The 22,753-nt window shown below is 42.9% G+C and overlaps 1 protein-coding gene across 1 annotated transcript in view; it reads left to right on the top strand.

Annotated features, from left to right (window-relative positions):
• Nucleotides 1-22,753, top strand: part of LOC126471528 (dynein axonemal heavy chain 5) — a 1,073,018-nt gene that overhangs the window by 210,113 nt on the left and 840,152 nt on the right. The window contains exon 2 of the mRNA XM_050099754.1: nt 20,074-20,211. Coding sequence (XP_049955711.1) covers nt 20,074-20,211 — 138 coding nt within the window. The remainder of the gene's footprint in view (nt 1-20,073; nt 20,212-22,753) is intronic.

Here is a 22,753-nt window from a genome sequence, read left to right as displayed (position 1 = left end):
CATTCTCCAAAATTTCCAGGTTACTATGCATTCTGTCTGAATGATTGAAAACATCACAACTGCCGAAGTAGAATCTGAAGTGAATTTGGTAAACAACTTTAGTTAGTTAGTTACATGTTTCATAGGTCATCTAAATGTTTCTTTTGTCGAAATGATGTCGTACGAGTCAGTTTATAGGATATGTATACATGATTAGAGTTAACATTAATGAACACATTATTAAGTTCTATTCATGCAACTAGACTTCTTTTACTGGTTACCAGTTTTTAAGTAGAAATCTCGTCAGTGGTATTGAAACAGTTGTCCAGGAGCTTTGATTTTAAATTACATTTAAAACTTGATTCAATACCAGTCAGATGTTTTATCTTATTGGGCAAGTGGCCAAATATTTTTGTTGCTGCATACTGAACTTCTTTTTGGGACACTGACAGCCTTAACAAAGGGTAATAAAGGCCATTTCTCCCTCTAGCGTTGTAGATATGGACGTCACTGTTCTGCTCAAATTGTGATGGGTTATTTAGGACACATTTCATTACGAATATATGTATTGTGACGACGCAGTTGAAATGCCTAGCTCCCTGAAGAGGTACCTACATAACGTTCGTGGGTGACACCACACACTATTCTCACGGCTTGCTTTTGTGCAATCAATACTTTATATCTAACTCATGAGAAATTATTAGATGGTCAAAATATGTTAGTAGGTTAATTAGTTTCCAATTATATGAGGAGCAAAAGTAGCTCAACTTAATTGTTTGAGAGGTTCAGAAATATTTTTCATCCTATTCAAGTCTTGATCAATATGTACACCAAACAATTTGGGGCATTCTACACTATTTATTGACTCATGCTTATGTGCCACATTAACTGTTGGTATGACTCTATTTGTTGTACAGAACTGAATGTAGTGTGTGTTTCCAAAATTTAGGGTGAGCCCATTTTCAGAAAACCACTTAATAATTCTTTGGAAAATAACATCTACCAATTCTTCTGCCACATTCCCTCTAATGGGACTGATGATAACACTAGTGTCGTCTTCCAAAAGTATCAATTTTTTTTTTGTTGAATGGTAAGTGGAAGGTCATTTACATGTACAAGGTATAGGGTGTATCCAGAATTGAATCCTGTAGGACTTTCTTTGTGACTTTGCCAGTCGCTAAAATATTGTATCTTACTGACATTGTCTCAATTATTCAGCACGACGGTTTGCATTCTGATTGTTAAGTATGATTCAAATCAGCTGTGCGTAAAGCCATCACTTCCTTGAAACTTGAATTTTTCTAAGACAGTAACAGTCAGACGCCTTGGAAAGATCATAAAAAATACCATCTGGCGATTGTTATTATTTAAGGCTTTTACTATTTGAAGAGTGAGTGTATAGACAGGATTCTCAGCAGAGCGACACTCCTGGAATCCAAACTGTGATATCTATGATATGCTAAGTAAATTGTTTCCAATTAAGTGTGTAACTAGTCTTTAGCACACTACTGTTTCGAATGTATTGGAGAAAGATGTTATCTCCATAAACCTATAAGGGCTTGTGACTTGCCCAATCACCGCTCTATTAAATGATTTCGGTACAACACTGGTCAATTTCAGCACAAAATTGACTTATTTCGATGTAAAATTCGATGATTCCACCACTTCATTGTCCGCCCCCGGTAGCTGAGTGGTCAGAGCGACAGAATATCAATCCTAAGGACTCGGTTTCGATTCCCGGCTGGGTTGGAGTTTTTCTCCGCTCAGCGGCTGGACGTTGTGTTGTCCTAATCATCATCATTTCATCCCCATCGACGCGCAAGTCGCCGAAGTGGCGTCAAATCGAAAGACTTGCACCCTGCGAGCGGTCTACCCGATGGGAGGCTCTAGTCACACGACATTTACATTTACAACTTCATTCACTGATTTCGACTCTGGATTTCTTCGACGTCTTCCTTTCGCCCGGTTTCAGTTTCACAGCTGTAGCTATTATGAGTCAGTGAAATGGTGTACTTTATTCTCACACCGCCATGTCCGAAAAGTGATATGAAATTCGGATCATATGTGCTCGTCAAACGTTCGTCAACGTCTTATACATGCATTTGCCATGAAAACTCGTCAAAAACAAATCTTTGCATCAAATAAAAGTCCTACTTGCCGTAAAACGTTTATGATCACGAAATCCTTTCGCAGTAACAGTGGAATTGTTCGTTGGCTTCGAAAACTACAACTTTTAATGAAAACACTAAGCGTTACAGGATGGATTCTAAGATGTTTGTGTCAAAATCGAGACTTGTTAATGCCATCAGTAACGTTCTTGTCTTACATAGCACATAAGAGAAGTATCCTAACATGTTATTAAGCAGTCATTCCCATTTTTAAAGAACTCATAGTAAATCTCATATTTTTCGGATTTCTGTACGAACGACAGAGTGCTCTGTTCGATGGTCTTAGTCGTCAAGTAACCATACTTTATCTAGGGGCGAACGGGTGTGTACTGATTTCTCATGGTTTCGAGTTCTTTATATGATATACACTATTTGGTCAAAAGTATCCGGACACATGGCTTACAAGTTCATGACACCCTCCATCGGTAAAGCTGGAATTCAGCCTTGATGACAGCTTCCACTCTCGGAGGCATACGTTCAGTCAGGTGTATTCGTAACTATCCCAATGTACGTGCCCTAACCTTTCTCAATAATGTCTAGAGAAACGCACGCATGCACATATCTGAATTGGTTAATGTTCTTGACTGGGATGAACTGGGGCGTGTCTCTTCTTGGTCAGCACAAAGTTGGATTAATAGAAGAAGAGGCAGACGAGATCCATGGAAACAAAAACGTGTTTTGTGTCATTCTAAAGTTTAGTGCCGAAGAATCAGCTTATGTAATCTACTAATAACTTGTTAAGTCCAACATGGTGGCAACGTCGAGTACGCAGCCTTGTGTGTTTTTCTTAAGCCAGGTGGAAAGTGGACGTTATATCGTTATGTGCCTCACTCGCATAGGTTCACAAGTATGTATCTTGCGACATTACATATTATCACTGGAGACATGGGTTTGCTTATTTGTTGATCGGTTGCCTGTGTGTGTTATTAATTCGTTAAAAGTCATAACGAGCTTGACGCTACGTGTTTAAATAACGCATAAACATAACACATTTCTCCTTATGCACATGCGTTGTATGACAAGACGAGGCGACTCACAGAAGGCTGTTGACGAGAGATTCTTATATACTGCAGTGGAAGAATCTGAAATACATTGACGCAGGCATGCGTACAGAAGTGTTTGCTGGTGATATCAAGGGAATGTTGCCTTCCTGTATCCGTACCCAAGGATAACGCCTAGAAACAAAACCAGTGAAGATGTGATAATAAATATTTGGTCGCATCCAGCTACACATTGCAAAACAAGACTGCAGATACCTGCGCAGCAGGAAAAGAGCATCACAGGACAATAGGTACACGTCACGCCCTGGTCCCCCTGCATTGTGTCGGAATCTGGTGGGAGGAATTTGAACGAAGATCTCTCTGTATATGCAAGTGGTAGAAGCTGCCCACACAGGACAGAGCAAACAAAGACGGAAAAACAATCGCAACAACAAAAAATAACTCATGTAGAGTAATGAAATTTCGCGAATACAATTGTCTAAGTGACATACTAAAGTGCTTAGCATTCCAAAACTACAGGTTAATGTAAGCGCGATATAAGACACTGCAAATGCGATTGCTGGTACAGTAATAACCGGTGTAGCCGACAGAATGTTGAATGGAAGCATGTAAACGTGCGTGCATTCTGTCGATGGGTGACGGTTGTCAGCTTGTGGGATTTAGTTCCGTGCCTGTTGCACTTGGTTGGTCAATACAGGGGCGGTTAATGTTGGTTGTCAATGACGCTAGAGTTGTCGTCCGATGATATAGTGATCGAGAAGGCCAGGCTAACATGTCGAAACTCTGTAGAGCATGTTGGGTTAGAACAACGGTGTGTTGGCGAGCGTTATCCTGCTCGAAAACACCCTGTGGAATTTTTATCATGAATGGCAGCACAACAGGTCCAATAACCTGATTGGCGTACAAATTTGCAGTCAGGGTGATTGGGATAACCACGAGAGTGCTCCTGCTGTCATCGAAATCACACCCCAGACCTTAACCCCATGTGTAGGTCCAGTGCGTGTAGCATGTAGACAGGTTGGCTGCAGGGTCTCAACTGGTCCCCTTTTAACCAACACTCTGCCATCACTAGCACCGAGGCAGAACCAGATTTCTTCAAAAAATACAACAATGTTCCACTTTGATCTGCAATGAGCTCTCGATTGTCACCACACAAGTCGCAAATGACGGTGGTCTGGGGTCATTGGAATGCACTCTACAGGGCGTCTGGCTCGGAGCTGTCCTTGAAGTAACCGATTTGTAGCAGTTTGTTGTGTCACTGTGCAACCAAGTGCTGCTAAACTGCTGCTCCAGACCATTGTGATGCGCCAGAGCCATACGCCGAACACGATGGTCTTTCCTCTTGGTAGTGTCACGTCCGTCACAGCGTGTATTTAAAGCAAACCTGATATGCATCCTCATAGTGGTGCTACTAGCGCCGCTGTTGTGGGACTGACGTGAAATCTGAATATACATCATCTTTCAGATGCAGAAACACGTCTACCAACTTTCGCTTACGTCACGCATCTCCTTCTTGCCGTTGCGATTTTTTCCCGCCAGCGTATCGTTTACGTGAGGGCAGCAGACGGAAGCGAGCGGTAGACGGTTTCCTGTTTCTTACACGGTGGATGGGCAGTGTGTGGGAGGAGGGACACTACGAAGGCCAACCAGGTGCATCCCGATGCCAGAGGCGCGTTAGCTGCCCGCTGCGATTACATTCAGGCATGTACAGTCCGACGCTCCGTAACACGCAGGTTGCCCAGCAACCCTGCAGACCGACAATGGGAGCTTAGGCCGCAGTTGGCTCTGATTGTTTTCTAATAATGTCACCTTAACTGATCGATTCCTTTATTCCCACCACATCCGACACGCGGCTGGTCCCGGCGGAGGTACGAGTCCTCCCTCGGGCATAGGTGTGTGTGTTTGCCCTTAGGATAATTTAGGTTAAGTAGTGTGTAAGCTTAGGGACTGATGACCTTAGCAGTTAAGTCCCATAAGATTTCACACACATTTGAACACATTTGAACATCCGACACTGCAGTGTGACTGTACAAAAAACACTCGTGGTAATTTTAAAAAGCCGGCCAGAGTAGCCGAGCGGTTCTAGGCGCTACAGTCTGGAACCGCTAGACCGCTACGGTCGCAGGTTCGAATCCTGCCTCGGGCATGGATGTGCGTGATGTCCTTAGGTTAATTAGGTTTAAGTAGTTCTAAGTTCTAGGGGACTGATGACCTCAGAAGTTAAGTCCCATAGTGCTCAGAGCCATTTGAACCATTTTTTATTTTAAAACGTAAAATTGGGAGGGAAATTATGAAATTTTAGTATGTCTCATGTGTGACCTCTATTGTATTTCTTCTATGGTAAGAACATGGTAAAAACATAAAACCAGTGGGCTACCTTCAATTTTCTTTTAATTCAATCCTATTTTGAACTTGGAATATCTATTCTGTACTGGTGGCATTGTAATTTAACGGAATATGACCTTCATTTCTTATGTTGGCAGTTCTGTTAAAACATACAATCAGACCTTCCCACTTGGGGGTGGTAGCTGGCACGTCATGATGATCCGTCCACTATATTGTACAGAACATGAGTGACAAGACCGTCTGATAGTTAATGTGTCTGGATAATCTCACAACCGTGCAGGCTGTGCCAGCTTTCCTGACCAAAAGGAAGTCTAGAGCAAGTGGTGAAGGGGGTGGAGGAGGAAAAATGGCTCTGAGCACTATGCGACTTAACTTCTGACGTCATCAGTCGCCTACAACTTAGAACTAATTAAACCTAACTAACCTAAGGACATCACACAAATCCATGCCCGAGGCAGGATTCGAACCTGCGACCGTAGCGGTCGCTCGGCTCCAGACTATAGTGCCTAGAACCGCACGGCCACTCCGGCCGGCGGTGAAGGAGATCTGGAACCTATAAAACAATGCTCCTCTGATCTTCGCGCCATTTTTAAATCATCCAGTTGGCCTATAATGCGTAGGGGAGAGGTCTAGTAAAGGCTGGAGGTTGGTGAGAGGGTGGTGTAGGAAAGCGGGAGGGAAAGGGGTGGCGAGTAGATCTGCCAGCAATGCAGAGTGCGCTGTGAACGGCGTTGTCACATTACGATTGTCAAAAGTATCCCAGGGAAGTGTGATAGGCCCGCTCATCTCTATATACATAAACGATCTGATAGATAGGGTAAACTGCAATCTGTGACTGCTGTTGACGTTGTAGTGAACGGGAAAGTTTCATAGTTAAGTTACTGTAGGAGGATATGGGACGACGTAACAGAATTTATATTTAGTGTGATGAACAGCCGATTGCTGTAAATGTGGAAATTGTAAATTAATACATTAATAGGGATGAGTAGGAAAAACAGTCTTGTAATGATTGAATACTGTATTAATGATGTGTTTCTTGATACAGTCACGTATAGTAAATATCTAGACGTAACACTGCAAAGCAATAAGAAATGTAATGAGCACGTAAAGTCCGTTGTAGGGAAGGCGAATGGTCGACTTGATTTACTGAGAGAATTCTAAAAGCGTGTTATCTGGTGTGTAAATGAGACGGCATAAAGAACACTTGCGTGAGCTATTCTTGAGTACTGTCCAAGTGCCTGGAATCCTCACAAGTTCCGATTAAAGGAAGACATCGGGAAAATTCAGAGTCGTGCGGCTACAGACGTTCTCCTCAGGTTTCTATCAACACACGAGTATTGCGGAAATGCTCCGTGAATTCATATGGGAATCCGTGGAAGGAAGACGACATTCTTTTGATGATACACTATTGAGAAAGTTCAGAGAAAAGGCATTTGCGAGTATCTGCAGAAAGATTCTCTTGCCTGCAACGTACATTTCGCGTAAGGATCGTGAAGAGCAGATAAGAAAAATTAGGGTTAGTATGAAGGTATATAGACGTTCGTTTTTCCCTCGCTCCATTTGAGAGTGTAACACGAATGTGAATGACCAGTAGTGGCACAAGATACCTTTTGCCATGCAACATGTGGTGGCTTATAAAATGTGTATGTAGATGTAGCTACAGTAAATATCTTAGTCCAAAATTTCTGTGATTACAACGCTGGAACCCCTCTCTTACATCAATTGTCTGTAATTGGTACCCACCATGAGAAATTAGAGACAAGAGAGATTTGCCTCTAAATGGCCCAAAACATCGCTCTGAGCGAATGAAGATTCGCTGTTCATAGTAAAGAACGGCATTTCCAAAGCGAATGTTTTATTTATAACAAAATGTCGTGTACATAGTTCCACGTAGTCGGTGCGTACACAACTTTCCCACTAGAGCGCGCCCCGCTAAACACAACAGCGCAGGTGCAGCGCTCGTCCGTCTCCGCACTACGAGATGGCGCTGCCATAGAGATGGACCAAATTCTGCTTCCGCCGATCCGCGTATTAATATGTAACGCAGCCAATGAGATTGCTGCTAACATAGAACCTTTTCTCCTCGCTGATACCTGAACGCGTGAGGTATTATAACGAGTGTACAGACCTCCGATTAGTGAGTCTGCATTTTTCTGCACGAGTCTGTACCAGTCTGCATTAGTCTGTACCAGTCTGTACGAGTTCTACATTTGTCTGTACCAGTCTATAGTCAAGTTTCAGTCTGCGCCTAATAAGATTACCATATTCCTGTACATAGCCATGAAGATAAATGTATAGACACTTTTGGCCAGTATCAGAGATATATGTGAGAATAAGATTAACGTACCAATACCAAAGGAACTTCAGATTGTCAATTGTAAATAGCATCCAGAACCGAGTTAAGTAATTTTTATGCTTGTCATTATTTTAATAAATGTGTGTGAAAATTAATCATGTTCTGTTTAAAGTTGGTTACCGTCAATCTGCTACTCTAAGCGTGCAAGTGGCATTTCTATCGTCTGGCCTAATGGCAGAAGATAAACACGCCACGATAAGACCACAAGACATATTGCTGACACGCGCCTACTTCGTTAGAGCGACAAGTCAAATAATCTGATAGTGTGTGTACTGAAGGTCTTACAGTACGCACACCACACAAAAGTGCCATCCTGCGCACAGAAATACATCGTCCTCAAAGCCTCCTTGATGAGGCTATATGCCGTGACGCCCAAGATACCAGGCGCCGATGACACTACGCACAACTAATTCGCAAGCCCGAACTCCGCGGCCAGACCAGCAGAGGGCGTCAACAGCACTCTGGCCAGGTCGTCAGGCTGTGTACACTGCGACAGTAGAGGTAGTTGGAAAATCGCACCTCTTCATGAATCCACCATGACATGCTCCGAAAATAGGCCCGCACGTATCCATCTGCGAGGTGGATATTTAGGCCGACGCACTAGCTCCAGACAGGACTTCCGTCACAGCCAGCAACCTGCAGACCTCCACTACGCCATGCCAAGGACTTGGCCATCGACTTCTGGACAGCACACCGCCTCGTCAGCTGGAATCCTTAAGTGATCACTGATGTGCTCGTTGAGACTTGGTATAAATGTACTGCTGTTCTTCCAGTTAGCGAGATAATGTCACACTGGAAGTTTATATCCATTTCGGACTTAGATATTTCCTTACCGTTGGCCCTCAAGATTTCTTCAGTGAAGCACACCATAAGACTAATTAAATGTTTATTCTTCGTGACTGAAGCTTGTAAATCTACATCTACATGATTACTGTGCTACTCACAAGAAAGTGCCCGGCAGACGGTTCAATGAACCACCTTCAAAAATGGTCCAAATGGCTCTGAGCACTATGGGACTTAACATCTGTGGTCATCAGTCCCCTAGAACTTAGAACTACTTAAACCTAACTAACCTAGGGACATCACACACATCCATGCCCGAGGCAGGATTCGAACCTGCGACCGTAGTGGTCACGCGGTTCCTGACTGAAGCGCCTAGAACCGCACGGCCACAACGGCCGGCTGAACCACCTTCAAGCTGTCTCTCTTATTTTATCGTGATGATCATTTCTCCCTATGTAATTGGGTGCCAACAGAATGTTTTCGCAATCGGTGGAGAAAACTGGTGACCGAAATTTCATGAGAAGATCCTGTCGCAACGAAAAACGCCTTTGTTTCTATGATTGCCACTCCAATTCACGTATCATGTCTGTGGCATTATCTCCCCTATTTCGCGATAATACAAAACGAGTCGCCTTCTTTGAACTTTTTCGGTGTCATCCGTCAGTCCACCTGATGCGGATCTCACACCGCACAGCATTACTCCAGGATAGGGGGGACAAGCGTGGTGTAAACAGTCCTGTTAATAGACCTGTTGCACTTTCTAAGTGTTCTGCCAATGAATCGCAGTCTTTGGTTTGCTCAACCCACAACATTATCTATGTGATCGTTCCAATTTAGGTTATTTGTAATTGTAATCCGTAAGTATTTAGTTAAATTTACAGCCTTCAGATTTGTGTGACTTATCGCGCAATCGAAATTTAGCGGATTTCTTTTAGTACCGGTACTCATGTGAATAACTTCACACTTTTCCTCATTCAATTGCCACTTTTCACACCATATAGATATCGTCTCTAAATCATTTTGCAATTCGATTTGGTCATCTGATGTCTTTACCAGACGGTAAATAACAGCATCATCTGCAAACAATCTAATAGGGCTACTCAGATTGTCTCCTATGTCGTTAAAATAGATCAGGAACAATAGAGGGTATATAACACATACTTGGGGAATGCCGGCTATTACTTCTGTTTTACTCGATGATTTTATGACTTTCCGTCTATTACTACGAACTGTGACCTTTCTGACAGGAAATCACGAATCCAGGCACACAACTGAGACGACATTTCATAGGCACGCAGTTTGGTTAGAAGGCGCTTGTGAGGAACGGTGTCGAGAACCTTCTGGAAATCTAAAAATATGTAATCAATCTGACATGCCTTGTCGATAGCACTCATTACTTCATGAGTATAAAGAGCTAGTTGTGTTTCACAAGAACGATATTTTCTCAATCCGTGTTGACTATGTGTCAATAAATCGTTTTCTTTGATGTACTTCATAATGTTCGAACAGTGTATGTTCCAAAACCCTACTGCAAATCGACGTTAGTGACATGGACCTGTAATTCAGCGGATTACTCCTACTTGGGTACTGGTGTGATTTGAGCAGTTTTCCAGTCTTTACGTACGGATCTTTCTGTGAGCGAGTTGTTGTCTATAGTTGCTAAATATGGAGCTATTGTATCAGCATACTCTGAAAGGAGTACAGTTGCAAACTGATGTGGTCCGATGGCTTAATGTGAATCGATCTATTGTTTCTCAAATGTGTCCTTCTCCGTAATAAATACAACTGTAATGTCGCCTTTTCAACCAATAATAGTTTGAAAAAAAAATTTATTCATAATTTGAAATCGACCCGTTCCCCTTTGAAATACTCTGGTGCCTATAAGATTCTTTGTGACACTTGCTCTTCTTATTACGTAGGACAAACAGGACGTGCCTCTACAGTCAGACACAAATAACACCTTTTAATAAAAAATGGTACTGGCACCCAGAATTCGTCTTTTGCCGACCACATTCTGATTACAAGTCACGCGACTAAAGCTGTTCACGATATCAACATTTCGCACACTGTGAAGAAAGGGTGTAGATTAGATGTCCTCGAAGAATTAGAAATTTTTAAACATCTTTCTCGAAATGGAGGCTTCATTCTTAATGAGCAGCTAAAATTACGTAATAAATGCTTTTTCAACTTTATAAAGCCTTTACTTGATATTTGATTTCGTGATCCCTCGTGCACTTATCGAAATATTTTTCCCATCTAAGTAGGTTTATAATTTTTTGCTCATTAAATGGTTCATATTAACTAAATTTCATGTTATACCATTTTTCTTCTCGCTGAGTTATTCAGCTCCCTTTTTAATTCTGTAATGGCGTTTTCAGCCTTTAAACCGTACTTCTAAGCTCCTATGTACACAAATTGTTACCATGTCTGCTGCTGTCAGATAAAACATTGCCTCTTACATCATGTATTAAATAATGCCCATCATAATATTTGTCTGCCTATATTTTGAATGCTAAGTAGCCTGTTTGTATTTGCGGTTACTAGATGGCACTCTTGGTGTAATGTTCACCTGCCCGCAATTGCCAACGCCGGCGCCTCAGTTATACTAGGTCCCGAGTTCGAGTCTCGGTCCGGCACACCGTTTTAATCTGCCAGGAAGTTTCATATCAGCGCACACTCCGTTGCAGAGTGAAAATCTCACTCTGGAAACATCCCCCAGGCTGTGGCTAAGCCATGTCTCCGCAATATCCTTTCTTTCAGGAGTGCTAGTTCTGCAAGGTTCGCAGGAGAGCTTCTGTTAAGTTTGGAAGGTAGGAGACGAGGTACTGGCAGAAGTAAAGCTGTAAGGACGGGGCGTGAGCCGTGCTTGGGTAGCTCAGTTGGTAGCCGGCACGGTAGCTCAGCGGGTTCGGTCAGAGGGTTAGCTACCCTCTGTAATAAAAAAACTGAGTGAATGGATTAATAACGAACTTCAACGGGCGTCAGGGGACGTCCGCCACGACCAAATGCAGCGATCTATAACGAACAAAGTGAGATAAAAAAAAAAGAGTTGGTAGAGCACTTGCCCGCGAAAGGCAAAGGTCCCGAGTTCGAGTCTCGGTCCGGCACACAGTTTTAATCTGCCAGAAAGTTTCATACTACCGCAGCTCGACATGTGTGAGCAATCCATAGTGGCTTGCCTTCTATGTTTCCTATTTTAAAAATTTTGTGGCTAAAGCTTTTTCACTTGATATTGATTTTATACGCGACATGTAAGTACTGTTTCTTTTTTGTACTGCTAGTCAGTACTTACACACAAAAAAAATTTTTTTCCAAAAATTTTGTAATAAATTTTATAAGCCTGTGTGGACGTTTTACTTCTGATGAAGGCACTCTTAGTAGTTGCCGAAATATGGGTCAAAAGACTTCATTTTTGCGACCGAGGGCTGTTATTGCTTTAATTTTACTTTGTAATTGGTCACTGGCAACGGAGCAATGTTCAAAACCTTACGAAAAATTATACTCATTTGACTTCTAGTAGCGACATCCGTTGTTTCGTCGGCTTGTGCTGATATAAAAGGACTATTTCTGAGTTTAATTGAAATTTGTTCTTTAACAACGTCCGAAATACAAGCTATTAACGTATTCTGTGCGTCAGAGACAGTGTCTTTAAATACTAGATCGGATGCTAAATGACCTTTCATGTATGGTTCTTCTGCCTAGAAATCCAAAAGTATCAATAATTTTCTTTATTTACTGACAGTCCAGATTGGTCATGACCTCGAAGAGCAAACTTTTGGCCGTGCTAAAAACCAGGTAGTCGAAATAATTCTCTTCATTCAACGCGGGCACCTCAGTCAGATGCTACCGTAGCTCGACATGTGTGAGCAGCCCATAGTGGCTTGCCTTCTACGTTTTCTATTTTAAAAATTTTGTGACTAAAGCTTTATCGCTTGATATTTGTTTTATACGAGACAAGTAAGTACTGTTTCTTTTTTGTATTGCTAGTCAGTACTTACATGTGACCGAGCGAGGTGGCGCAGTGGTTAGAAACTGGACTCGCATTCGGGAGGACGACGGTTCAATCCCGCGTCCGGCCATCCTGATTTAGGTTTTCCGTGATTTCCCTGAATCGCTCCAGGCAAATGCCGGGATGGTTCCTTTGAAAGGGCACGGCCGACTTCCTTCCCCTTCCTTCCGTAATCCGATGAGACCGATGACCTCGCTGACCTCGCTGTCTGGTCTCCTTCCCCAAACAACCCCCCCCCCCTTCTCTACCCATTACATTACTTACATGTGAAAAAAATTTTATACTTAATTTTATAGGCCAGTGTGAACGTTTTACTTCTGATGAAGGCACTCTTAGTAGTTGCCGAAATATAGGTCAAAAGACTTAATTTTTGCGTCCGAGGGCTGTTATTGCTTTAATTTTATAATTTTTCGTTTTGTAAATAACGAATCAGGAGAAGTTAAAGACAGATTCGTAGGATTGTATGAGGTATCCGAAGACCGTTGTGCATAAGGCATAGCCACTGTTTCGTTGCAACTGCTAAGCAGTGTGGCGCAAACACACGATGGCTGTAGTGCAATGGCAGGGAAAAATTGTGGTGTCCATTCTAGTCTAAAACCAGCATATCATCATGCTCTCTTTATCCAATGCTAGGCAAATCAGTTGAACCTAGTCGTCTATGCTTGCAAAAAAAAATCACGCAAGTAAAAATTTTTGTGTCAAATCCATCAGGATTTCAAGCATTTTTTTAGCCATTTCAGTAAAAAAGCGAACTTCTGAGGGAAAGAGGATTTAAACTACGAAGTTCGTGTGAAACAAGGTGAAATATTCATCCACGCGCTGTAGAAACCATTATTCTTCACTGTGCAGGTATGAGAACAACATTTAATGATGTGATAGACAGTGAAGAGTGGGATGATAGTTCTTTACATCAAGCAATTGGGATAAATAGTATTGTGAATGATCAGACTTTCTACTACAACTGAGCAATTCGATTTTTCAACATACAAGTATCTTGTTTCACATCTTACAGAGTAAAGCTGTGGGCGTAAGACACTGTAAACTCGAAACTGAAAACTGCATTAAGACTGTTGGAAGACTAGGAATTGAGGAAATTATTCTGAAATGCTAGTGGAAGCTAAGAGCCTTATAATTTCAGCAGGAGTATCTCAAATTAATTTTGACGAAACAGAGGCAAGTATTCAGAAATTGAGAGGCTAACATTAGAATAATTAATGCAGTAGTAGTAAAGATGGAAACTATATTCCAAGTCATTCCTGAAACAGCTTTTACAGAACCTGTAAATGAGAAAAAGTTGTAGGTTTACCGAAGGCCAAATAATTTCCCGATACGTGAAGTTAAAAAACTATTTGAAATATATCCTTTCTTTGACAGTGATAGGAGAACTTCCGTTTAGCAGTGAGAATAAACGTCTAAAGCCTCAGGACCTCCTTAAATACATTGTAAACATTGGATTAAAAGAAAAAAAAAGTTCCCTGAATGTGAAATTACTGTCGTTGGTTCCTACTATTCCAACAGCCACTGCGTCTTGCAAAAGAAGCATAAGTAACTTAAAACGCGTTAATACCTACTTTCGCACCACAGTGACATACTGTCGAACTTGGCGATTTTGGCTACAGAGAAGGGAACTATGAAATCTTCAACCAAATTGCAGAGTTAATATCTCGTGTTATCTAAGTTTCGCCCAGAAAAAGGACAGGAGGATCGAATTAATTTATAAAAAGATGTAACGGTGAGTTACTATGTGTTATACTTTTATTAATTTGTAGGTGTTTAATATTTTTATGCATGGTTCAACTGAAAAATCGGATACAACTCGTCGGTTTTGACAAATGACGTCATTATTTTAGTAATAGAATTAGTCTGTTTATTTTCGAGAAGTAGATAATAAATCGGTTATCTTCTGTAGCAAAGCGTCATAATCGTAAACAAAAAGAAATGAACGTGTTGTTAAGAGATAGATATTGCGTATGCTTTTCGTTGCTTGTGGTAATTTTAAATCATTTGTGTACAAATTTTGAATTATACATTTGATAGTGAATTATTCCAATTGCTGTTTCCTCTGCAACTGATTCGTACCTATACTATGTGGGTCAACTGAAGAATACGATACTAATACTAGAGAGTGTAAAAAGAGTTACATACATCTTGTACCTCAGTTGAACTACGAAAGTTGTATCCTATTCTTCTGTTGAACTAATAGGTCAGTTGAAGTACAGGTTAAAAATTTTGCGTTTGTCGCTTTTTTTGTCCTTCGCTATGACCAGTATCCTATTCCGCAGTTGACCTGTATAGGGCAACTGAAGTACGGGATACAAATTCTACGTTTGTTTCATTTTTCACCTTCGCTACTGCTAGTATCCTATAAGGTAAACTGAAATACAGGATATAAATCTTACGTTTATTGCCTTTTTCGCCTTCGGTAGTACTAGTATTCTATTCTTCAGTTGATACCTATGTAGGTCAGCAGAAGTGCAGCCTCCAACTTATATATGTCAACTAAAATTTCCTTACCAATGTTACATATATCGCTTTTTTTCTAGCACTATTATCCTATTTTTCCGTTGGCTCATACAGATCAACTAAAGAATAGTGTACTAAGACTTTCTGTTGTGAAAAAAGCGATATATTTAACATTACGTTCGAAATATGGATATACGTGGAATGTGTCCATTATCTGATTTCTCTATGTTACATTCCTTTGTTTGTCAACATTCATCTGTATCTTTGCAGTACATTATCTGTGGCAATTTGTGGCGTTAGTTTTCAAAAACCGATGGATTGTATCCCATTCTTCAGTATTCCCCATTTATTTATAAGAATTTCTGTAGTAGTTTCAATCTTAGTAGAAATACGTAGCTAAGTTACTTTTGCAGTGTTTCTGTTTTACAAATTTTTGTTTTGAGATTTTTTCTTTTTTCAGAACCCGTAATTCTCAGCCTACCCTACAGAAAATGCCACGCTTCGCCACTGTCTCTCCGTAGGTTACTAATGTTCCTGCCGCAGATGTTGATCAATGTTGTGAGGTTTTCCATTTTAGCTGAGGTGAGGGAGTACCATATAGGAATTAGAGGTCATCAGTGATCTCTCAGGTTTTCTCACAGCGACTGCTTAATAGTGTGCTTCCGGGCGCTGTGCCGAGTTGTTGTTTCCATCTTATACACAGTACTTCGACGACCGACCCAGTCATCATCTTCAGGTGCTGCGAGTTTTGCTGTTTGTGCACTCGCTGCCTGGACTCTAAGTAGAATGGTTGATAAGGTAGAAACAACTCGGAAGAACGCCCAGAGGCACGCCATTAAAGGACATCTGCTGGGGTAGGCCTGAAGTGTACAGTGAAAAAGCGACAAGCTTTATTTAACGAGAAATCTACCTCCTCGTTACGCAGTTTCACCACACCGGAGTACTGTGTCCTCCAGCTGAGACACAAATTGTAAGGTGAACTACGACCAGAATATTATCACTTGCTTCCCATTTACAGCCAACTCATTATGCAGATTTTTACCTACAGTGAATTTTTGTTTCTTGTTTTTGTCGATGTTCTCTGAGATGTGAACTGTTCCGTTCAGCGTGCCAACATTACTGCAGAGAGAAAAAAGAATTTCAAGCTATACGCATCTGTTTGTAATGTACGCGAGTGATAAGATATGGTAACAGAAAGCAAGTGGTTCGTGTAATGTTCAGTATTGTCATTAATAAGCTCACCGGACACATAGTCACCCGCAGGAAACATCATGCTAATACCATGTAACACAACCTTTAGCCTTGTTAAGACTCAATTTGTCGAGAAAAAGAGTCAACAAGTTTCTTCAGATGTGCCATATTCAGCTCAATCCACTCACTGATTATTAGATTCGGTAGATCTTTTTTTCTTTAAAATCTTATGGGACTTAACCGCTAAGGTCATCAGTCCCTAAGCTTACACACTACTTAACCTAAATTATTCTAAGGACAAACACACACACCCATGCTCGAGGGAGGACTCGAACCTCCGCCGGAACCAGCCGCACAGTCCATGACTGCAGCGCCCGAGACCGCTCGGCTAATCCCGCGCGGCTTCAGTAGATCCATTATCAACTGCCTGGATGTCAATAGCTGCGTTGAACCGACTCTTGCAATAGTCCCAGACATTTCCCGTTACACTGAGGTGCCAAAACTTGTGGTATAGCGATATACACATATACAGATGGCAGTAGTATCGGGTACACAAGTTATAAAAGGGCGTTGCATTGGCGGAGCTGTCATTTGTACTCAGATGATTCATGTGAAAAGGTTTCCAACTTGGTTATGGCCTTGCGACGGGATTTAACAGACTTTGAACGGGGATTGGTAGCTGGAGCTAGATGCATGGGACATTACACTTCAGAAATCGTTAGAGAATTCAATATTATGAGATCCACAGTGTCAAGTGTGTGCCGAAAATACCAAATTTCAGGCATTACCTCTCACCACGGACAACGCAGTGACCGACTGCCTTCATTTAACGACTGAGAGCAGCGGCGTTTGCGCAGCGCTGTGAGAGCTCACAAAAAAACAACATCACGTGAAATAACAGCAGAAATCAATGTGGGACGTACGACGAACTTATCCGTTAGGACAGTGCGGTGAAATTTGGCGTTAATGGGTTATGGAAGCAGACGACCGACGTACGTTTGCTAACACCCCGACATCGTCTGAAACGCCTCTTCTAGGCTTATGACCATGTCGTTTGGCACCTAGATGACTGAAAAACCATGGCCTATGCTAATGAGTCATGATTTCAGTTGGTAAGAGTTGATGGAAGGGTTCGAGTGTGGCGCAGACCTCAAAATGCCGTGGACCCAAGTTGTTAACACGGCGGCCGGCCAGGGTGGCCGAGCGGTTCTAGGCGCTACAGTCTGGAACCGCGCGACCGCTACGGTCGCAGGTTCGAATCCTGCCTCGGGCATGGATGTGCGTGATGTCGTTAGGTTAGTAAGGTTTAAGCAGTTCTAAGTTCTAGCGGACTGTTGACCTTAGAAGTTAAGTCCCATAGTGCTCAGAGCCATTTGAAGCCATTTTGTGAACACGGTACTGTGCAACTTAGTGTTGGCTTCATAATGAAGTGCACTGTGTTTACATGGAATGGAGTGGGTCCTCTGATCAAACAGAACTGATCATTGACTGGAAATGCCTATATTCGGCTACTTGGAGACCTTTTTCAGACAAACAAAGGTACAATTTTTATGGATGACAGTGCGCCATGAGACTGGGCCACAAATGTTCGCGACTGGTTTGAAGAACATTCTGGACAGTTCGAGCAAATACTTTGGCCACTCATATCGCTCGACATGAATCTCATCGAACATTTATGTGACGTAATCGAGAGGACAGTTCGTGCAGAAAATCCTGCACCGGCAACACTTTCGCAATTATGGACAATTATGGAGACAGCATGGCTCAATATTTCTCCACGGGACTTTCAACCACTTGAGTCGATGCCAAGCCGAGTTGCGGCACTATGCCGAGAAAAAGAAAGTCAGACTCATTTTAGGAGGAATCCCATGACTCTTGTCACCTCAGTGGAAAAGAGGTAAAATCGGGACTCACACGCCTCACTGCAAGACTCTGCTCAGCTACTTCAAGTTACGGTATTGCTCGGCTAGTTAAAGACGTATAACTTCATGTGACGCTGTGAGTAACAGCCTTTTGGGTGTTTACCGAGGCAAAATGTCCACTGCATGAAGTTCCCTTCGTCAGGTTCTCACGGAAATAGTTTAAAATGGATCTGCATTAATTGACAACAGCGGTGTGGCAATACGTACGTGCAAATGCTAAAGCTCAAGGAGCTGTTCTACACTATTGGCCATTAAAATTGCGACACCACGAAGATGACGTGCTACAGACGCGAAATTTAACCGACAGGAATAAGATGCTATGATATGCAAATGATTAGCTTTTCAGAGCATTCACACTAAGGTTGGGGCCGGTGGCGACACCTACAACGTGCTGACATGAGCAAAGCTTCCAACCGATTTCTCATACACAAACAGCATTTGACCGCCGTTGCCCGGTGAAACGTTGTTGTGATGCCTCGTGTAAGGAGGAGAAATGCATACCATCACGTTTCCGACTTTGATAAAGGTCGGATTGTAGCCTATCGCGATTCCAGTTTATCGTATCGCGACATTGCTGCTCGCATTGGTCGAGATCCAATGACTGTTAGCAGAATATGGAATCGGTGGGTGCAGGAGGGTAATACGGAACGCCGTACTCGATCCCAACGGCCTCGTATTGCTAGCAGTCGAGATGACAGGCATCTTATCCGCATGGCTGTAGCGGATCGTGGAGCCACGTCTCGATCCATGAGTCAACAGATGGGGACGTTTACAAGACAACAACCATCTGCAAGAACAGTTCGGCGGTTACCCTTGACGCTGCATCACAGACAGGAGCGCCTGCGATGGTGTACTCAACGACGAACCTGGGTGCACGAATGGCAAAACGTCATTTTTTCGGATGAATCCAGGTTCTGTTTACCGCATCATGATGGCCGCATCCGTCTTGGGCGACATCGCGGTGAATGCACATTGGAAGGATGTATTTCGTCATCGCCATACTGGCGTGTCACCCGGCGTGATGGTATGGTATGCCTTTGGTTACTCGTTCGGTCACCTCTTGTTTTCATTGACGGCACTTTGAACAGTGGATGTTACATTTCAGATGAGTTACGACTCGTGGCTCTACCCTTCACTCGATCACTGCAAAACTCTATATTTCAGCAGGATAATGCACGACTGCATGTTGCAGGTCCTGTACGGGCCTTTCTGGATACAGAAAATGTTCGACTGCTGCCCTGCCCAGCACATTCTTCAGATCTCTCACCAATTGAAAACGTCTGGTCAATGATGGCCGAGCAACTGGCTCGTCACAATACGCCAGTCCCTACTCTTGATGAACTGTGGTATCGTGTTGAAGCTGCATGGGCAACTGTACCTGTACACGCCATCCAAGGTCTGTTTGACTCAATGCCCAGGCGTATCAAGGCCGTTACTACGGCCAGAGGTGGTTGTTCTGGGTACTGATTTCTCAGGATTTATGCACCCAAATTGCATGAAAATTTAATCACATGTCAGTTCTAGTATAATATATTTGTCTAATAAATACCCGTTTATCATCTGCATTTCTTCTTGGTGCAGCAATTTTAATGGCCAGTAGTGTATAACGTCTTTCCGTCGACTCAAGTTACTGAGCTCATTCCATACAATCAGTTGCTACATACACACTGCTTCACTGTCAAGATTCGCCTGAACTGTCGGGGATCACATGACCAGCTGGTAGTATTTCTTCACCAACTGCAGCGCTCTAAAGCAACCAGAGTGCTTTTTAAAGGGTTATTAATATTTTCCATGAACTCAGTTTAACAATGAAATAATATATGTAATACCAATAATCTGTGCGTGGGTGTTGCAGAGGCGGCGCGAGGAGTGCGAGCGGAAGGCTCGCCGCGGGGAGATGGACCCGCGGCTCGAGTTCACCTTCCAGCTGCTCATCGACGGCACCGGCCTACCGCGCGCCGAACTCATGGACTACGTCTTCGATGGAAACATGGTAAGTACTAACCTTTCACTCGTACCTGCTCTGGATAAGGCGATTACAAAACTGAACCATCCATTTTTCTACCTAAGCCAAGGCCACCATGAAATCTGCGTTACCCATCCACAGATCACGTTTGATTTCATGCTAACGGCCATGTTTCCGGACGAAACGACGTCATTCTTTGCTTTAACCCACGGCTCCCTGACGTTTGAAGAGGATTAGATACCATTACGCCAGGGAAGCTCGAATGTAGGCGGCGCTATCGACGAGTGATACCGGAATGGTAGATGTGTTGCCGTCTTCAGAAATTTACTGCAATGCAGGACCTAGAATCTCATTACTGTCTTACGAATACGGTATAGTTTCTTTTTTCTCTATGACGCTCTCGGTGTTGTCCAGAATAAACATTCTATTGTGTGGTTCTTAAGTTTTCGCACAGCATACAGTCCTTATACTGACTCAGAAACCTGAAAATGATAATAGGGCCTTCCTCACTTACTTGATGTCTTCTACTCTAACAGGATGTAACAAAAATCTGCTACCAAACGTTCAAGACACATCTTTCACCCACAGAGGAAGGAAATGTCCTATATGGACGTAGGTGAAGAAATACTTTTCTCCATGTCATAACGCGTATTCTACAGCTCTTCATTTTACACAAATTTGGAAAGCAAATAGTAACAGAATTTTATGAAACATTGTAACGTATCTCTCTCTCTCTCTCTCTCTCTCTCTCTCTCTCTCTCTCTCTTTCTCTCTCGTGGGGTTCCTGCAGATGTCGCCGCATCCCACATACCCGTCGCCAGCAGTTTGTATTTTCCTATGTTTCCTCGTCTTCTTTACTTTCCAACTTATTTTAGGAGTCAATAACAGTGCTAGAATGAGAATTTCACTCTGCAGCGGAGTGTGCGCTGATATGAAACTTCCTGGCAGATTAAAACTGTGTGCCCGACCGAGACTCGAACTCGGGACCTTTGCCTTTCGCGGGCAAGTGCTCTACCATCTGAGTTACCGAAGCACGACTCACGCCCGATATTCACAGCTTTACTTCTGCCAGTACCTCGTCTCCTATCTTCCAAACTTTACAGAAGCTCTTCTGCGAACCTTGAAGAACTAGCACTCCTGAAAGAAAGGATACTGCGGAGACATGGCTTAGCTACAGCCTGGGGGATGTTTCCAGAATGAGAAGTTAGGAGACGAGATACTGGCAGAAGTAAAGCTGTGAGTACCGGGCGTGAGTCGTGCGTCGGTAGCTCAGATGGTAGAGCACTTGCCCGCGAAAGGCAAAGGTTGTTGTCTGAATGCCCGTTCCGGCAGATTTTCTACTCTATAGGTTCAAATGGCTCTGAGCGCTATGGGACTTAACTTCTGAGGTCATCAGTTCCCTAGAACTACTTAAACCTAACTAACCTAAGGACATCACACACATCCTTGCCCGAGGCAGGACTCGAACCTGCGACCGTACTCTGTAGGTCTAGGGCTTTGTGGATGTATATTGTAAACAATGTAGGAGATACGAAGCATCCCTGTCTTAATCCTTTCGTAGTTCTGAAAGGCTGTAACTATTCGTCCAAAGTTTTTCTCCTTTAGTGTGTTTTAGTATTGCGCAGTATTGGTACTCGTGAACTAAGTGGCTCTGTGAAACTACCTTCGATCTCATTTAATATAACAGCTACTGATCGGTGAAAGCTGCAACGACGCCCTTTAAAAAGCGTGAAATCTATCTGTGCGTATCATATTAAAAGATCTCAAAATGCTGTAAGAAATTCCCTGAATTATGTTGTTAATCTGTTCGTAATTTCCATGTTATTGGTTGAGAGCGCCAGTGAGCACATTTCTTCTCACTACAGACTTTATTTCAGTCAATGCTCACAAAATTGATTAGTTACTGTAATGGTTTCGACTAGGCTGTTCCAACACTGCATCGTGGGTCATGGACGATGGAGAGCCCGGCAGCTCACTCGCGGGCACGCGCAACTAGCACGGGCTACCCATCGTGTAGCACTATTGTACGCGTTCTGCACGTGCGTGAATGACTCGACCATCCGTGCTCACTGGCACGAGGCCAGGACAGTAAGGTCACGTACGCTATGCTGCAGCTGCCTGACTGCCTGTATGTCATCTCTCTGTCAACCCCCGCTCACCACAGCCCGTGGACATTCGGCTGCCCGCGGGCGGCCATTCGGGCTGGAACAGCTTCTAGTCATTATAGATACCCCATAAATATTGTTTGGCCGTAAGTACGAGCCTCAAAGAAATAATGAGTTTAGCATGCTTTGATGCAGGCGGCGGCCAAGCAACATACACTGAAGAGCCAAAGAAACTGACACACCTGCCTAATATCGTGTATGGCCCCAGCGAGCACGCAGAAGTGCCGCAACACGACGTGACATGGACTCGACTAAAATCTCAAGTAGTGCTAGAGGGAACTGACACCTTGAATGTTGCAGAGGTGTCCACAAATCTGTAAGAGTTCGATGGAGTTTACAAGGCATCCCAGATATGCTAAATAATGTTCATTTCTGGGGAGTTTGGTGGCCAGCAGAAGTGTTGA

This window comes from Schistocerca serialis, chromosome 3 (genome assembly GCF_023864345.2).
Source record: "Schistocerca serialis cubense isolate TAMUIC-IGC-003099 chromosome 3, iqSchSeri2.2, whole genome shotgun sequence".
Taxonomy (NCBI): Eukaryota; Metazoa; Arthropoda; class Insecta; order Orthoptera; family Acrididae; genus Schistocerca; species Schistocerca serialis.
The sequence above is the reverse complement of the archived record's forward strand: the minus strand, read 5'-3'. Positions and strand labels throughout refer to the sequence as shown.